Here is a 19,186-nt window from a genome sequence, read left to right on the forward strand (position 1 = left end):
GAATTAAAATGTTCCTCTTTCCTGCCTACTTCTCCAATTGGAAGCCAGGGAAATTTTTCAGCCAATAAGTCTTTGCCTGCAGGGGAACATAAGATTATGGATCTGTTTTGTCATGAAAAGCCAAAGCAAAAACATGTTTGCTAAAATTTTTGAAAACAAATGGTAACGGATTATTGTAAATATTAATTTAATTTTGTTTTGTCGTGATTGCATCATGAACAACAGAATGCTGCAGCAGATTGTCTAGATGTATAACAGGCTCACTGAACGTAAAGGAAGTTTGCTGTCAGGAGTCCTCAGCTGTATCAGCAGTTCGGGATGTGCCCAGCACTTAGCCTGTGGGAAGGGGGAGTGTTGCTGCTGAAGCTCCCTGTGCTGATGCCTGTGCTGTCTAGATACAGACCACCTGCATGTTTCTGTGAACTCCACTGGGGTGCATGTAGCTGTTTCTCAATGCATGCAGTGCATTCTCTGCCTTGCACAATTCTCCTAGCACAGAGCTAAACCTGGCAGCATTGCTGCACATGCTTTTCTGGCCAGAATTCCTGGCATGAATTTTTAGGAAGGGTTTGCTTGCAATCAGCTGATAGAAGAATATAGTAAATGATTGCTTGCAGCAGAGAGCACAGTAATCCACTGTCAAACTGTAATGGGGGAAAAAAGATGGTATTTGTGAAGAGAAACTAAGTATTACATTGTGATAGCTTTTTATTATCAGATGTTTGAAAAAGCAAAGTACAAATGCTGTGGTTGATGGTGTTGCATTTGACTCGTTTTGCTTTGTTTTCAATTAGCATTAAGCTATATCTTTTAAGTATAGAAATATCATTAAAAAATTGTTTAAAATTATTATAAATTTAGTTTTGTGCATCACTGGTGAAAGTCTGGTTTGTTCTATCCTATTAGGCAGTTTTTTGGTAAAGACTCCTGGTATGAAAATAGTTGCTTCCAAATACATAATTTTTAAAAAGTGCTTGGCAAACCAGACATCACAGAGAGCTACAGAACGAGTAATTAGTGGGGCTGTGGTGTGGCCTGGGCTGTATCGGAAGCATGTGCCCACCCTGGAGCTCTGAGTTCAGATAACACTGAATGTGGGCAGATTATGGTAAGATAGAGAAATAGTTTCTCTTCTGTCCTACTTCTTTCCTGAGAGCTTGTATTTCCATGATAAGAGGAAGTAAAGAGCCTAAAAATGCCTTTAAAATTTCATGGGCTGAAGGTGGAGAAGGTGTCTGAGGTGTCTGTATTCCTTTGTGAAATGTGTGTCACTAGACAAAAGGGAGGAAGCAACCGAAAACCGAACGAGTTCTGAAGTTCTGCACAACCTTTGTTTCCACTCTGGTACAGACCAGACAGATCCTCTTTCATTTATTACTAAAACTCCTACTGAACTTTTGGAAATTAATACCAGGGAAGAATGTATTTTGTGTGGAAAAGTGCTGTAGAATACCAGTGAGGACAACGTGATGGTGAATGACAGTGGGAGTGTTTTTATTTCATCTAAGTTTGAAATAGGAGAACTGGACAGACTGCTGAAAGCTACTCTAGCAATGCAGTATCCAGTATCGGGAGAACAAAATCCTTTTGTTTCCTGACCTCGGCCTCATCAAACAAACTAAGAGAAAAGTGTTATTGAGCCAGAGGAATCTGTTTACTGGAATGAACACTGAAGCTCTACGATGGCTTCTTACAGCACAGAAAACATTGGAACAGAACAGACCTATTCTGGAAAAGAGAAGCAGCAACCATGCACAGATGGCAACAAAGTCAATGGAAAATGAACTTGCATGACCTACAAAGTAAACTGTCAATAATTTTGATTGCTTTGTTTAGCTGACAGCTGTACCTAAAATGGATCTCAGTTATACTGACATTAGATATTTCAAGGACTCTTTAACTGACATGTACATTTAATGCTATGTGAAATGTTCAAGTTAAATATGCTTGTGTCTTCAAAAATGCATGATCTGGTTGAGTTGAATAATGGTGAAAAATATCCAAAATTAATGTTAATTTTTTATATTGTGGAGTTAATGAAGCTGTTTCTTAGTGCATTCCTGTAATGATCTCTGGAAGCTCTTGATCATCTTGCTGCAATATCAAAGACTTCCTTTAGTATTTGTTTTTTGTGTTCTGTACCAAACATGCTTCAGAATGTGAATATTCTTTTATTCTATAGCTTGATATGCATTCTCTCACATATGTTGCTATCCATCTAAGCGATGTACTTTGCCTCCTGACTAGATGATATACTTGCAAACTAGGAAAAATATAGTGTATCATAAATAATGTGGTTTTATGTTAGATATTTGTATAATTTCTTTATTTGTATTAAGCTTTATAATTTTTCTAGAATTTATGAGCATTTTTGAATAGAGATTAGTGTAAGTAACAGCAGCCAACTGAATTCTCTACAATTTACTCAAAATCACTTCTATTATTAGTAAAAATATGGATATATTAATTTAAGTATGATCCCACCAATTATATTCCAATATATCATTGAGATTTTTCTACAAGTGTATTCATGTTTCTAAGAAGTATGTACAAAAAGACAAAGAAATTTTTGTATAATAGCCCAAAAGTTATTAGAAAAGTCATAGACTGACTTCATCCAGTGAGTGAACTACACACTCCAAAAAATCACTAACTTCAACAAAACATATGCAATAAATCATAAGACCCTTCCTCACACCTGCAGAAAAGGGTTGGGTAAGCAGCTGAATCTTGCAGGGTGTCCCGAAGGTCATCATCTCAACCTCAGGCTCTCGTGCACCACAGCAGTGAAAGCAGGTGTGTCCTGCACACCTGGTCTTGTTCTCCCTAGTGTGACATTGTGCCTTTTTGATTCCACATAGTTCCTTTGGCATGCCTGACAGCATCATGGCCTCTCAAGCACTTGTCAATTTTATTTATCTAGGAGAAAAAAAACAAAATCAATTATCTGTAGCTCCTCTGCAGCTCCCCAAAGGACTAGGACAAGATGCGCTGATAGACTCAAGGGATCAGCCCAGTTTAAGCAGCACATCATTTTATCAGGCATGAAAGGAAAGAGATGTAGGTGTGTAGTTTTGTGTTTTCTATAGTTACATCTAACTTCTGCAATCCCTTTTTTAGCATCTGAAACTGAACATCCTCTTGATACTTAAATTCTGAATGTTATTGTCTCTCCTGACCAGAACTGATACCACAAGCTGAAATCTCAGATACCTGCTGAAACAACACTGACAGCTTGTTTGATTCTGAACAAATTTTAATCCTACGTAATTTATTTTCATGTTTGTTCTCTTTTCACAACCTGTTCTCCTCTCCCACTGCTACTGAGTCCTGTTATTCTGGATTATATGTGGCAAAAGAATGGAACGGCAGATGGGGCTGCTCCATATTTAATGCCTTCAGGGAGAAGAAGAACACAAGGGCGTGCAGAGCACATGTGTGGTCCAGCTGCAGTTTGTCAAGGCAAACCCTCAGAAATGTGGAAAGCTAGTGCCCCAAGAGTGACTCTCCTGGTGCAAGAAAGCTCACTATTGTCTTAGGAATTTATGAAGCATTCAGTCTGATATTTTGTAAATCAGAGATTTGCTGAGAAGGCTGGGGAAGATTTGGAAGAGAAGGCAAGTGAAGAGGGATACCATCAGCTCTCCCTGTTTCTCCAGTTCTGGGAGGTGATACTGTGTACAAAAACTAATCATAGTTATACTGAATCCTAGAAGGTGTACTTCAATGTGATCTGTGCACACATTTGCAGAGACACTGAAAGTAACACATTTTGTATAATTACCTGCTTTATTATGTTCATATATCCCTTGTCCCGGGTGGTGGTATGTTGTTTAGTGATCATCACAAAATCCTAAAAGCAATGATTTGGCTGGTGAAACTGGGTAATGCAGAACCCTGAGCAAGCCATACAGATGGAAGACCCTTTCCAATATACTCTTCTCCAACCTTCAAAGCAGTCTCAATGTAAACAAGAGCTTTTCCTGGACCTCAGTCTGCTCTGTCTGTCTAGCTTCACTTGCTGGAAAAAAAGGGACTTAGCTTCTGGGCCAGTCACGAGAGGATTACATATATTTCTCCCTTAGACAAACAGTAGTCATCATCATGGCTAGGCTTCGCGAACAAAGATTTGAGAAGGGCTCTACCCACGCTTGCTACAAGCACGCTGATGGCTAAAAAGGCCAATGCGAGATAGACAAGTCTGGTTGCAGAAGGCACAGCAGAAACACTCCCCAGGTGATATCGACAAGACACGATTCTTTCTGCGTTGTCTTTTCTCCTCGAGAGTGATCCTGCGTGTGTTCTCTACAAACAGTAGTAGAAAGGAAAGAAAGGCATACCGAACATTGGTATTTTCAACAGCTGAGACTGATTAAGTGTGAACCTGCAGAGCTGAACTGCTACTGTGGCGTCTCTCTGAAAAGAAGCGAAAAAGCTTTGTGAGGAGCCCGTGCCCTGGGGTGTGCATAGGGAACTTAGTTTGGTGTCTGGGCATGTTGAACTGTCTCTAAAGTGTGCACAAACAGCAGCAGTCTCAGACAGCGGGCAGGAACCACGAATATGCGGCAAACAGTTAATGCATCCTGGGACAGCACAGCATAACCGAGCAGCCCTCCAAGTGAGAGCTGCAGTCTGCATCAAGAGTATCATACTGGCCCTTTATTAACTAGGGGGTGCGTGCTCTTGTCTTGGTCGCTGCTGATCTGCAATTATCAGTTGAGTAGCTGATGAGGTAGCTGATGACGGCCGCCGCAGGGCAGACGCACCGGGCCAGTGCCCCTGCTGTGGCAGAGGAGCCCGGCGGGGCGCGCACAGGGCGGGCGCCCAGGGGAGCGCGGCTTTGGAACAGCGCTGGGTTTTCTGTGCCCTCTGCAGTGACACCTGCCGTCGGCGCCGTGCATCTGGATGGGCTGCAAACGCTGGATTTTACAAAGAGCTCTGAACCTTTTGCATGTAGGTCTTTTGATGACCCAAAAGATCGGCCTCCTGGCCTGATAACTTCAACCAGATATTCTAAATAAACCTGCTTTCGTGTTCTTCCGCCATCATCCTTATAACAAAACTAATATTAACATTACCAATTTTACTGTTTCATGCTGACTAGCAGCAGCAGGAGGTTTGTAACACAGCTTACCAATCAGTTGCTGTGTTAGACAAACAAAAAGTCTCTGTGTGATCAGACTTGAGCTCTGACTTGCTTTAGTATTGTTCTGCTCTCCACAGCAGCAGAGTATTATATTCAGATCCTGGTGCTTGTTTTACCAGATGTCATGTCTCAGCATTTGTTTTACTTGTCCCATTTCTGTGCTGGTACTCCTGGTTCTCAGGTTGCAGTTGTTCAGCTGCATCTTCTGAAGATAGCACGGATAGAAATATAATCTAGAGAGCTCACCAGGAGCCATGTATCCCAGGACAGTCTATAACTTGTTCTTATCATGCAGAGAAATTACCTCATTTTTTTAATTAAATTACATTATACAAGGCCAGACATGAGAAATACAGTTTGGTCATTGTTGGGTCATTATATGCTCTTTCCATCCTTTCCAGCTGAGAGCTGTACTTTAAAAAGTGCTACGTTTCTCTTATGTAAATATAACTAGGCACCTGGAATCCTAAGTGCCCAAAACTGAATTTAGACACCTCACATTATATTAGACAAGTCAGGAAAATTTATGATTTTCAGCTAACACTGATTTTTTAAGTATTAGCTCATGTAACATCTGTTGTTGAAATTCCTTCTCTATTCAGTGAAGTGGACTGTGATGTTTTCCATCTTAACTGTTTGATAAACAGCTTTGTCTGGTTTCTCTTGTATTTCTGTCCAGCAGAGGAAGCGACTGGGAAATTAAATGAACCTGCAGTTTCCTGGACTGGATTCTGGTTTGTTTGCTTATTTGATCACATATTTAGTTGTCTCACAGTGTCTGTCTAAGGCAGTACAATAATCCTTGCCATGCAGTTCTGTAAGAAATCAGAAACTAAGGGAAAATTTAATTTCTTCAGATTACCAGCAACTTGTTTCAGAGAAAGATATTGTTAAACAAGACTATTAGAAGACTTTTACACAAAGATTATGCCACTGTTATTACACTCTCTCCCTCATAAAGCACTAGTGATAGCTGTAATCGTAACCCAGTGAATTCCAATCTTCATGAGAAAAACTATTATTTCTAAATTATCTGGAATATATATCTGAAAATAGTTCACTGTTTTTTCTTATACTGAGAATAAGAGGGTCTTCTGACTTTTAAATTGCATACTGCATTAGAAGGATAATAAAGACTTCTTTCTTCAGTAGGTTTAAGAAACCTGAATAATCTGTTCATAACAAATATATGCTGCTGGTGTGCCTTCTAGAGAAGTGCTGAGTATATATCCCTGTCTTTAAATAGAAAGCAGTCAAAGGATAACTGCAGCATTTATAAACACTGAGAGCATTCCAAGTAGGAAGGAAAAAGATGGTTCTGTGGTTCAAGTATAAGAAAAAGAGAATATCCGGGTTATATTCCTCGACTGGACAGATATTTCCTTTATAACCTTGGGTAAAATGCTTCATCTGTGCTTGTCTACGTTCCATACTTTATTCTGTATAAAATGGGGATTCTAACCCTTTTCTGCCTCAGAGAATACTAAAAATATTTGTGCAGGGACAGACATCCTGAGATGGAAGGTGTTATCTGACTTATTATAAGTGAATACACAGGATATGGCTACATAGGCTCTCAGCTGAGAGCTGATCTAATCACCCAGAGGAAACCCAAGAAATAGAGTCAACAAACCTCATCCTCAAAGGTTCCAGTTACTACCTGATTGTATCTCTTGTGTGTATTTATGTCTGCCTCTAGGAGCCTGATTCTCCTAGAATATGCTTTTAACTGCTACAGATTTTCAGGAGGGAGAAGTGTTGAAATTAGTTTCTAATCCAGCAGATATTATATTTAAGAAATCTTTGAACAGTATAACACAAAAGAAGTTACCTACAGAAAAACTACCGTTCCTCAGGACAGTGAAATGCTCCTGCAGGTAGGAACCAAGAGACCTAAGAATTGGCAAATTTTTGCAGCTCCAGTGCTGCTCCTTTTGTCTAGAGTCTCTCTATTGTTAGCAGTTCAACAGTGGTAAAAATAAGCTGTACTTGGAAATTCTATAGCTTCCTCTAAGCTAAGCATCTGGGAGCATGTAATGTAGCCTTGGATTCACAGACATTTACAACAATATTTTTTAACAGCTATGGGGGCACATAATCCTACATCCCTTTATAAATTCAGGCCCTAAAAGTCACTTTATTAGACCAATTTATTCCACCTCTTAGCTTAACAGAATATGGTGGGTTTTTAACCAGGCATAGAGAAATGATTCAATAGTTTAATGCAGGAAACAGACAAAAATGCCATATTCCCTAAAGTAGATAAAAGCGATATTAAAGATCAGGCTAGAATGTGGCAAGCAGGAACACTAGGAATTGTTCTGATTTTCTTAAGAAGGCTATGGATTGAAGTTTGTTTATATCTTTCCTTACAAATATATAGTAATATATATAAACTCCTCCCAATAGTGTGAACGAAGTGAATCATCTTCAAGAATTGTAAAGGAAAAAAGCTCAGGCTGATATGAAGGACTTTAGGAGATGGATGATCAGCTTCATGGATATGAAGAGTTCACTAAAGTGAATCGCAATTTTTCTTCCAATATTTGTAGAAAGATGAAGCTCAAGATGTATTCTTCAGGTGATATTGTTACCTTGACAGACATTTTTGTCTGGAAGTATGGCACACATTGTTATGAAGTGACTAATTGCTATACTCAAAATAAAGCTGTAGGAAAGAAAATGAAAATGTTTCCTTCTATTTTCAAAACTGTTTACCCTATATATTTAACACAACTAGAGACAGAGTTAGTACATCATTTTCTTGACTAGTTCATTCAAAAGGAAAAATGAACATCAGGATAAACTCCCCAAACACTGAGAGGAGAGCAGAAAAAGCAATAAACATTTTAAAAAGCATTACAGAGCAAAATCTTCAGACTGACTCCTTGAAGAGTGCACTGTCAGAAAACTGCCCAAATACAGTTAGTTCAAATACAATCACAAGATTACATTTGCTTATCAGTTTATGAATATTTTTGACATTTAAAACAAAAGCACAGTGAGGATGGGATTCCCCCTTTGCCAGCTGGTTGCTGTCTCTTCTGCCCTGTGATATGAGGCAAAACTCAGCCTTTTCCTTTGAGGCTTTCAGCTCACAGACGTGAGGGTTGCTATCTGAGTAAGAAATATGTGCCTGAGGAAACGAGTTAAACAAAGTAAGGTTATTCAAATAATACTTTAAAAACCCCAGTCCCAACATTATTGCTTTAGTGAAATTAGATAAAACAACACTACAAAAAAAACCCACAAAAAAGCCAAAACAAACCAAACCAAAAACTCCAATAATTTTGTTATTCCTGCTTGCACAGTATTGCAATGCTTTGTAGAGCTTTATTATTGACTTATGATGTATTGAATGAGTTATATTTGCCTAGTGATATTTATAGATATATTTATAGAAATTATTTCCTTACAAATATATTAGTACATGTTTTTGATTGGGCTTTTGTGACATTTTTTTGATTCAGTGTCTTATTTTGATAGGTTCCTGCCACACACCTTGGTCTAGGGCTGAGAAAGATCAAAAGCCTTTGCTCTAAAATACTGAAGCCAGATATGGTCAAAAGTCCTGTTGAAAAGCTGATGTTCTGTGCGAAATGAAACATACATACTTGTAAATATTAACTCTGTTTTATTACAGAGCTTCATTCCAGGCTCCCTTCCAAAATTATTGCCCTGCTTTTTAAAATTATATAGTTGTCACCGAGTGGCTTTAACTTTCAAAAATATTTTGACAGTATTTTAGGGAGTTTTGACAAAGTACAAGTGTGCTTGCAAAACATTTTCATGGAATCACTTTCTGGCAGAAGATGATTTAATGTGATTACTGAAGTTCCATATATGTAACATGACTGTGATACAACAGACAACATGGGAACTCAGGAAATGTCAGGTAGTTTTACTGAGCTTGTTGGAATGCCTGTTTGCTGGCTGCAGCTATACTGTTCTTTAGAAATATGTATAATACTGTCCACTCCTGTGTGATCAAGAACATTTAATATTGAGTGGGCTTCAATGTGCATGTGTCTGTGCATCTTCATGTTGGAAAGGAATCCTGTTTAAGACTAAGAAGTACTAGACTGGTAAAAATGAAAGCTACCAGACAGCCAAGGCACTACCAGAAGACAGACAACTGTTCTGAGATGCAAAACATTAATACTGCTTACAGTTTATAAGATAGCATGTATATTCATCTAGATAGCTAGTATTATTCATCTACATCCTACCCCTCTACTCAGTTAGGCCACATCTGGAACGCTCTGCACAGTTCTGGGCTTCTCAGTTCAAAAGGGACATGGAGCTCCTGGTGCGGGTCCACAGGAGGACAGCAAAGATTAGGAGGGGACTGGAACCTCTCTCTGATGAGGAAAAGCTAAGGGAGCTGGGCCTGCTCAGCCTTGAGAAGAAACAACTGAGAGGGGACCTCATCAACGTTTGTAAGTCTCTGAAGGGAGGGTGTCAAAGGATGGAGCCAGGCTCTTCAGGGTGGTGCCAAGCAATAGGACAAGAGGCAATGGGCAGAACTTGGAACACCTGAAGTTCCACTGGAACATGAGGAAGAACTTCTTTATTGTGCAGGTGACCGAGCACTGGAACAGGTTGTCCAGAGAGGTTGTGGAGTCTCCCTCACTGGAGATACCCAAGAACCATCTGGACACACTCCTGTGCAATGTGCTCTAGAATGAACTTGCTTGAGCATGACCCACTGTGGTCCCTTCCAACCTTACCCATCCTGTGATTCTGTGATCTAAAATTGTTATTTTATTGTATATATTGAAAAAAAAAAAAACAAGTAAAAAATGAAAATCTCCTTATTTTGCCATTATATATTTTAAATCATAGTTTCTGGCATCTCTTATGTATTGGGAAACATGGTTTCTTTTTTGATATACACACCAATTCTGTAGACTTTCTGTAGGTATGTGGCATTATGGAGCACACTTCAGGCTCCTCAGTCAATAGAAGAACAGCTGAAGTGAAGAGATTTGAAAATGGAGAGGTGGTACTATTATTGAAAGTCACAACAAGTAGGCAGCAATGCAGAACTAACATGTGCAGGAGGGTTAAACTGGATCAAATCCTCTTCATCTGAGCCCCACTTGTGCACAGGGACAACATCTGTCTAAAACCAAGTCACAGAACATCAACCTAAAACATATGGCCTTTCAAATATTTTATCTGTGGGCAGCTTTAACAACCTTTTATTGCCACAGACTCAGCATAGCAGGGCTCTAGGCCATTATGGGGTTGCCTTTGTGGAAAATATATGCTTAGGTACAGAAGCCAAGTGGTGCTGGAGCCAGAAGAGACCCAGCTGCTGTACCTTGAGGGCTGCCATATGCTAAGTAAGGCACAGGCAGTATCCTTCACTGTCTCCAGCCACTATAATTCTTGACATTGGTTATATGACACCTAAAAAAAGTCTGTCCAGCACAGAGAAATGCTGGAGGTGTTAACATGATTCTCTACTGATTTTCGTGTCCCTCACGATCAGCTAGAGCTATCTATGGTGTTGTGCCCTGTAGACAACCAAAAAGGAGTTCAGAAAACCAGAGCGATTAACCCTTAGATTTTTTTGTAAGGATAAGAATCTTTTCTTAGCATTATTGCTTAGATTTAGGCATCTTAAGACTAAAACAGACTATGATGCCCTCCAGACTGTTCTTGTGGAGAATATAAACACAACTCAGTAGTTCCTATGTCAGTTTGCATCTGGTCACTAGTCCTGTAACAGAAGCTTGATTTAAAATGTTTTAGATGTGGAGAAAGTACCATGCTTTCAAACATCTCTCTCTACAGATTGAATATCCTTATGGAATTAAAACCATCACTTTTTTCTAGCCTCATTTTGGCAAGCTTCAGCTTCCATCTCCTGCTGGATCTCATTGCATGTTCTTCTCTTATAATGCCATTTGCTATCAGAAATATGATCTTTAGGTAGCAGCTCTGAACACCAGTCTTTTTAACCTCCTAGGGATGAACTGACTTCTTTGTAAGACACTGTCATATTTTAAAAGCACACATTTAACGAGGCTAACTGATCAACTTCCTACACTATGAAAAATCAGAACAGCAACTGATTTTTTTTTATTGTCCAATGCTGAGGGACCAAGAGGTCTCTCAGCAAGAGGAACTAAGCTTATAGCTATACAGTAAGAAAATAGTTTATATTTTTTCTTTTTTGTTTTTTTCAGTGAGATTTTTTTTTAAGTTGAATTAAGTGATCATAGCGGTACTGGAGTTGGTAAAACCACAATAAGCTGCATGTGCTAGCAACCAGCCTTATCAGAATTAGCATTTTTAAAGAGGATTGCAGGATTAATTCTTTCCATTAAGGAAAAAGCAAGGAGATTTGTGAGCAGTAAAACTAATGAAACTTAAGTTTCCTTTACTTCCCATGAATTTGCATCCCTCCTGTCTTTTTCTGACTACTTTCTGCATTATTTCCAGAGTTCTCTGTCCCTTACACCTTTAGTTTCTGCATCATCCATCAATCAGGCTGGGCAACAAGTAGCTGGTACTGTAGGCAGCTCAGAGCTAGCAGTCCAGGGTGTGCATACTGGTCAGCTTGTTTGCTAATAGCAAACATGATTGGGAGAACTAAGTTCTCATTACCCTTCTTTTCAAAGGGGCACTGACTCAGGCCTTAGCACTCTCAGCCACTGAATGCCATAAAATTTTTATTAATATTCTTGAGAACTCTATCCTTCCACTAAATTTGGTTAAAATTGGTGAAAAGATCCAACAGTTGTGAGGAGACACAGACACAGTACTGTAACAGAATGGATGGCTATTACAGTACTTCAGAAGCATAACATAGGATGTGGTTGTGCTGAAACTGAAAAGCTTAGGTTCATAAACGTGCTTCTGCTTGCAGGAGGCACAAATGAGCACATTTCAGTGGCATGTTCCCATTGCGCTGCTCTCTAATGTGTTCTGATTTCAGAATGGTGACACGATTGCCATAGTTAAATGACTAGCATGACTTAGTCATTACCACTTAAAAGCAGTAATAGGATATTTGTAAGTGACTTGATTCCCTTGGAATGTAAAGGTTCTGTAAAGCCACTTTCAGATACAATTAACAAAGTTCTGGGCTTGTTTGTTTGTTTGTTTGTTTTTTCCCTCATGTGAGCAACCATATTTGCTACTTGACAGATTGTCACCATCCATGATGGAATCTAAATCTTAGTGACCATCAGCACTGGGTCTTTGTAGGGCAACTACGTTTGCTTTGGGTGGAAAATGGAACAGAAATTCTGTTGCTCAGTAGAAAGAAAAAAGTCACACCATCTTTGAAGCCTTTTTTCAGAATTATTGGAGATGCAGCTTACAATCTCCCTTATTCACATGGGATAAAGTTCTGATAACTTTATTAGTTTTGGATCCTCTCTTACCTCTCAAAAGAATGTATGACTAAGACTTGAAGAGCTATAATGTGAGTAATGAGACTATGATTGTTCTACTACAGTATTCCAAGTAACAATAACCCATAGATTCCCAATGTGTTTCAGTTCTTGGCTTGCCATTGTGATTTGTTTCTAATAATGCTAGTTATGAGCTGTTGTTTACATCTATAATGTTCCCACAATGAAAGAACATGTGTATGTGCCCGTAGAAGGCATATACACAAAATTGTAGCTGCACAGAGACAATGAAGCCAACAGGGGCTGCCAGAAAGCCATGTGTTGCACAGCAGGAATTAATTCATTCACAGCCAGTGCTGCACCAAGGCCACCTGGCTGCTGCTGCATTGTTTCAAATCATCTCTTACGGGACACAGCAGAGATGGATTACACAGGGCTCCAGGACCACGGGAAGAATAGTTATTCCCTAAGTATGTATTTTGGGCAGACCCAGCAAGAATTTACTGAAGAGATGGAAGACAGACATCTTGGAACGTCAGTGTCTGTGTCAGGGAGTGACAAGCCTGAGGAGCAGCAGGTCAGGGAGAGGAGCGCAGGCCAGCCACGAGCGTGCTGCCCACGCTGCCTGGCGGCCGGAGCCACAGGGACTGGGCACACCCAGGTGCGTGGCTGAGCAGTGCGCAGTGATGTCACTGGAGGATCTTCACATATTTTCCCAGATCTGCACTGATCACTAACTACTGTCGTGTGGAAAAGCCACCAAGGCACCTCGACCACCCAGGGCAGCAAATCACAGGAAGCGCAGCCACTTCACGGCTTGTTCTGCTCTGAGGGGGAATACACGAGCCTGATCTCCCTTGAAGTAACTTATGATGTTCAATTACTTCTACAGAGTTTTGGGGAAAAAACCTTATATACTTCAGAGGTTTTTAAATTTAGTAGGGAAATTTCTAGTAAAAAAGCATAATAAGCTGAAAACAAACACCCATCTTTAACCTTTTCTGTAGTTAGCCTGCTGTGAATGTGAATTACGAGGTACTGATGTAATTGGGTGAAATTTAATAGAAAGGAGTTCCATGGTCTAGTGGTGGTTCATTCCCTGAGTTTGTATTTCAGAATTTTTGTTCTACCTGGCTGTGTTCCTTCTCAGAACTTATGTTTGTAAGGAGGCTATGGCTTCAGGAGGAGCTGAAGGGTTCTGTGTCTATAATGTCTGTCTGATAAAAGTGCACTTAGGGCTTACCTGGGCTTACTCTGCATCTGTGTCTACACTGTGCAATCCCATGCCTGAAGTCCTCTGTAAACCCTTCATCAAGGATTTTTTTTCTCTTTTGCCCGTGACGGCCTTAGGCGGCCTCCACCTTTTCCACCTGTTAAAGATTTATGCTGAAGTGAATTTGTGCTTTGATGGAATGAGACATCAGAGTTTTTGAGGGACAGGTGAGCAGGCGTTTTCCAAGAATGGGAAGACGTTGCAGAGCGGGAAGGTTCCAGTTCCCTTCCGTGGAATTCGGGGGACATTCCTGGGCGGCGCCTGCCCCGGAACCGCCGCGCGGGGCGCTCCGGGCGCGCGGGGCATTGTGGGCGCTGTGGCGGCCGCTGCGGCGCTCGGCGGCTCCCGTCAAAATGGCGCCGTAGGCGGCGGCGGGAGCGGGAGGTGCCGCCGGGTCCCTGCGCTGCCGAGCGGGCGGCGCGTCCTCGCCGCTCTCCCGCCTTCCCTCCGCCATCCCGCCGTGCCTCCGGCCCTGCCGCCCGCTCCCTCTGCCCCGCGCCTCCTCCTGCTTCCCGCGCGGCGATGGCGACTCCGGACCAAAAATCCCCCAACGTTCTGCTGCAGAACCTCTGCTGCCGCATCCTGGGCAAGAGCGAAGGTAACGGCGTCCCCCGGCCATTCCCGCGCCGGCGGCGCTCGGAGCCCGCGGGCGGGGGCGGGATCGGTGCCGGGCCCCGCTCCCCGTCGGCGGGGAGGGTCGGCGCCCTCCCGGCCGGGGGCGGCAGCCGAGGCAGTGCGGAGCTGCCGGCCGGGCACGGCAGCAACCCCGGGAGCCGGAGCCCTGCGGTGGCAGGCACCTTGCCGCGGCTTCGTGTCCTCCTCCTCCTCCTCCTCGTCCCCCGGAGCGCTCGGTCGGCTGCTCGGGGCGCTGTCCTCCTCGGGGAGCTGGGCACCCCTGCCCGGGGGTGTGGGGCGAAACGGGGCTGGTGTGCGCCGTGAGGAACCTCCGCCGGTGGCTGTTGGAGTGGAGGCACTGGCGTGCGCCAGGTCCTCTGCAGGTCCCCTGTGTCATGATGCTGCTGTGGTCCTCCACCAAGGAAATTGGTCTCTTGCCTGTTTGCATAAGTTTCTCCCTTGCAGTCAAGGCAAAGACTGTTTTTAGTAAGCAGTCAGGGGGTGGAAAGGAGGAGGTGCATCTGCTGAGTCTCTTTTTTAAGCTTCTGTGTTTATAAGCATTGCTCACTAGACAAGTTCATTCAAAAGCTATTATTATGTCGGTTTTCTTGTATGAGAGATGACTGTCTCCCTCATTAGCAGTAGCTGTCAAGTCTGTTACGTATTCTTTTCTCCCTTCATGCCACTCTCTTCTGACAAGTCACTCCTGGTTACCTTTAGCTATTTCCATGGCAGTAACTAATTTTGAGCATTGATCTATTTTAAAGAACTGGGTTCTAAATGACTGAAATGTGGCCTATGTGTGAATTACTATCCTAGAAATGTAGAAAATGAGTAGCAAGGTACAAATATACCTGTCTGTCTCTCAAACTTTGTTTCTCTCTACTGCAGACAGCACATCGTTATCTCACACCTCATCCCTGTCTCTGAGCTGGAAAGGTAGTGGTTTAATGGATGAGCTGTTTGATGGATGAGGAACCAGTAGGATGGCCACATCCAAAGAGTTGTAGTCAATGTCTTGGTGTCAAAACGAAGATCAGTAGAAAGTGATGTCCCTCAAAGGTATTGGGACTGATGCTGATCAATATCTGTCAATAGCATAGAGGAATTGAGTGTGCCGTCAGAAGATCTGCAGGTAGCACCAAGCTGAGCAGTGCAGCTGATATGATGGAGGGAAGGGTTGCCATGCAAACCTTGAGAGGCTTGAGGAGTGGGCCCATGTGAACTTCAGGGTTCAACAAAGCCAAGTGCAAGGTCCTGCACCTGGGTCCAGGCGATTCCCAGTGTCAGTACAGACTGGGGAATGAATGGAGCGAGAGCAGCCCTGCAGAGAAGGACTTGGGGGATTAATGAAAAATTGGATGTGAGCCGGCAGTGTGCATCCCAGAAATCCAACTGTATCCTGAGCTCCTTAAAAAGAAGCATGGACCACAGGTTGAGGGAGGTGATTCTCCTGTCTCCACTCACTGAGGGAGGTGATTCTCCCGTCTCCACTCTGTTTTTATGAGACTCCATCTGCAGTACAGTGTTCAGCTCTGGGATCCCCAGTACAAGGAAGAGATGGACCTGTTAGAGCAGGTCTAGAGGAGGGTCGTGGAAATGGTCAGAGGGATGGAACACCTTCTCCTACAAATAAAGTCTGACAGGGTTGGGGTTGTTCAGCCTGAAGAAAAGGCTCTATGGAGATCTTACTGTGGCCTTTCAGTTCTTAGAAATGCTTATAAGGAAGTTAGACTTTTTACCAAGGCCTGAAGCAACAGAACAAGGGGTAATGGCTTAAATGGTTGGTTTAGATTGGACACAAGGAAGAAATTTTTAATGATGGGTGTTGTGAGACCCTGGAACAGCTTGTGCAGAGAAGTTGTGGATGCCTGGAAGAGTTCAAAGTCAGGTTGGGCAGGACTTTGTGCAGCCTGGTGTAGTGAAAGATGTCCCTACCTATGGCAGGGCAAGTGGATTAGATGGTCTTTGAAGGTCCCTTCCAGACCAAACTATTTTCTGATTCTGTGATTCATCTGAGAACCTTGGAAGAAGAATTGGTAGGAAGTTGGATTCTTTGTCTTCCCTGAACTTAGTGAGTAGGGAGTCCTTAATAGAAACACACTGTTGGTCCACTGAACTCTTAAGATCTTTTTTGACCTAAATGATTCTATGACCAACAGCTCTTGGTTGCTGTGTTTTGCTTTTCAAAATATTTTCCCTTTCCATTGCATTTTTAAATCTTCTGCAAGGCCATAAATTTCCCTTTTCCAGAATCTATAATATTCCAGTGACAGGAATTCCTAAGGTGAGATTTTATGGGGATATGGTAAGTTTCTATTCTTCCCCTATCTCCACCAAATCAGTGGTGAATTCTAAACTGTTTAATACCTCTTGTGTTCTTTTGTAACCATGTTTCTTTTAGTAACTGGTTTCACATCAGTTTATAATTCTAAGGTGCTCTTATAGCTCTGCTTTTAAAGCTGTTTCTTGCTTTTAAAATAATTTGGAAAATTTTTTTTCCTAATGCAATCGATCTATGTTCTTGTTCAAGAACACGTCAAATATTTACTACCAAATCTCAAATTATTGTGCTAGTTCTACTTCCAAAAAGGAAAAAAAATATTGAAAATAGGTTGTCTTGCTTTATTGGAGTAGTGGATGACTTTTTGAGGACATTATTTCTATACTATTTCTATACTCTTTTCTTCATGACTCTTTTTTCTTAGGTTTGGAAGGGACTGCAATCTAAACTCCATGTCAGCTTGTTTCTTGGTAGTATCTTATGTCTGTGTACCACTCTGTCTGTGGTACTTACAAAAAGTTAGAGCATGAGAACAGAAATAGAAACTTTTGTTTGTCAGTTGAGGTCTGAGTGTTGAGGAGAGGTGGTTCACTTCTAGCAACTGAGGGTCAAGCTTGTTTTTGAAGCCATAGTTTCTATACATCTCAATATCTTCTGACTGGAATAATAATTTTATTTGCAAGCAATATGTGCAAAAACATGCAAGAGAACCCTGATTTTTGTAATTTTTTAAAGTAAATGTTGAACCTGTTCCTGTATGTTGGGATTCTATTACTTTAACTTGTGTGTGACTAATGAAAGGAGAAATTTTACCCCAAATCACAGTAAGTTGCTTCATGCAACCTGTAGCACTTGAGGGGCTACTTGAGGGACAGACAACTTGAAGTAACAATTTAAAAAAAGAAAAAAAAAAAAGGATTTTCTGTCAGGTTTATCATCCATGTTTTTGTGCATGTGACAGATAGGAAACCCATCCTTACCTTGCTCTGTATTCCTGTGTTAGGAGAGAGTCTAGCACTGAAACCTCACCCTTCTAACATAGGACTTCTCATGAAGTAGTCAACTGTAGCACATGTGCTAGCTCAGCTGTTGATTTCAAGTGCACAGAGGCCGATAAATCAAAAGATCTTTGATAGTCTTAGTCACGAAAGGTGTGTATGGTGATTGTACCCCCACTGGTTTCTATGTCCAAGGAATAAGTAAAGACAGTGAGGGAATTTTGTTAGTACTAGCATCCTCTGTGTTGAGGAAATGCATATATCCGTACATGGTAAGGAACCCACCAGACCAGTTACTTAGCATCTTGCTGTTTTTTGGGCTTGTAACTTTTAACTTTCTTTCAGCACAGAATAAGTTTGAAGTAAGGTATTTGTGTGTGGTTGGTGGTCAATGTGCAGCTTCTCCCCTCCTTGTGTAGTGATGAAGTTAGGCTGCTTTGTATATACACATTCTCTTTTTTGAAGCAAACATTCCAAGTATTATCAGTTTAGTCTTTGATGAGTGACTTGGGATGTTCAATTATTTCTACAGAGTTTAGGGGAAAGAAACCTTAGATACCTAAGAGACCTTTACATTTAGTAGAAAAATTCTAGTAGACATGCATAATGAGAAGCTGACAACATCCGTCTTTAACCTTTTCTGTAGTTTGCTTGCTGTGAGTGTGAAATACAAGGTACTGATGTAATTGGGTGAAATTTAATGGGTAAATAATAGAAAAGAGTTGAGGTTTGACAGTCTAATGGTTGTTCCTGCCTGTATGTTCCCGCGGTTTGTACTTCAGAATTTTTGTTCTACCTGACTGTGTTCCTTCTCAGAACTTGTGTGGTGTTATGTTTGTGAGGAAGCTATGGCTTCAGGAGGAGCTGAAGGGCTCTGTTTCTATAATGTCTGTCTGATAAAAGTGCACTTAGGGCTTACCTGGGCTTACTCTGCATCCACGTCTACACTGTGCAATCCCATGCCTGAAGTCCCTTGAAAATCCTCCATCACGGATTGTTTTCCCTTCTACCCATGATGGCCTTAGAAGGCCTCCACCTTCTCCACTTGTTAAAGATTTATGTTGAAGTGAATTTGTGCATTGATGGAATCTGACTTCAGAGGCTCTCAGTGGTGGAGCTATCCTCTCTCTCTTCCCCCTTTTTGAGGCCACCCACCAAGTGGATGGCTTGCTTTGTTTCCAGAACCAGTCAGCTGAATGAGTCGAGTTGTTGAGGTTTCTTTGCAAACAGCTTTGCCTCTGAGAAATTCATTACAAGGTCTGCTAAGTTATGTTGAAGAATTCTGTATTTTTTTTTTTTAAACTTGATCTACTTCAATATGTTTTTCTTTTAAGAATTGAGGTTTGAAAGCTCTTTGCTCCTGTGGTTTAGCCAGTTCTCAAGGAAGGGCTTAAAGCTTTCCATGGTGCCATGTATCTGCAGTCACCTACTGCAGTTAGTTGGGGGTCTCTGCACCTGCTGTTGGAGCTGTTCTGACCTCTCTCTTCCTCTTGCCTCAGC

General features: G+C 41.6%; 1 protein-coding gene across 1 annotated transcript in view; it reads left to right on the plus strand.

The window, feature by feature from the left end:
• The first annotated feature begins 14,139 nt into the window (after positions 1-14,139).
• Positions 14,140-19,186, plus strand: part of TUBGCP3 (tubulin gamma complex associated protein 3) — a 50,374-nt gene continuing 45,327 nt past the window's right edge. The window contains exon 1 of the mRNA XM_050333026.1: positions 14,140-14,387. Within this exon, the coding sequence (XP_050188983.1) occupies positions 14,312-14,387 (76 nt within the window). The 5' untranslated portion in view covers positions 14,140-14,311. The remainder of the gene's footprint in view (positions 14,388-19,186) is intronic.

The sequence above is a fragment of the Myiozetetes cayanensis genome, unplaced genomic scaffold (genome assembly GCF_022539395.1).
Source record: "Myiozetetes cayanensis isolate MyiCay16 unplaced genomic scaffold, myiCay2020 scf5-8, whole genome shotgun sequence".
Taxonomy (NCBI): Eukaryota; Metazoa; Chordata; class Aves; order Passeriformes; family Tyrannidae; genus Myiozetetes; species Myiozetetes cayanensis.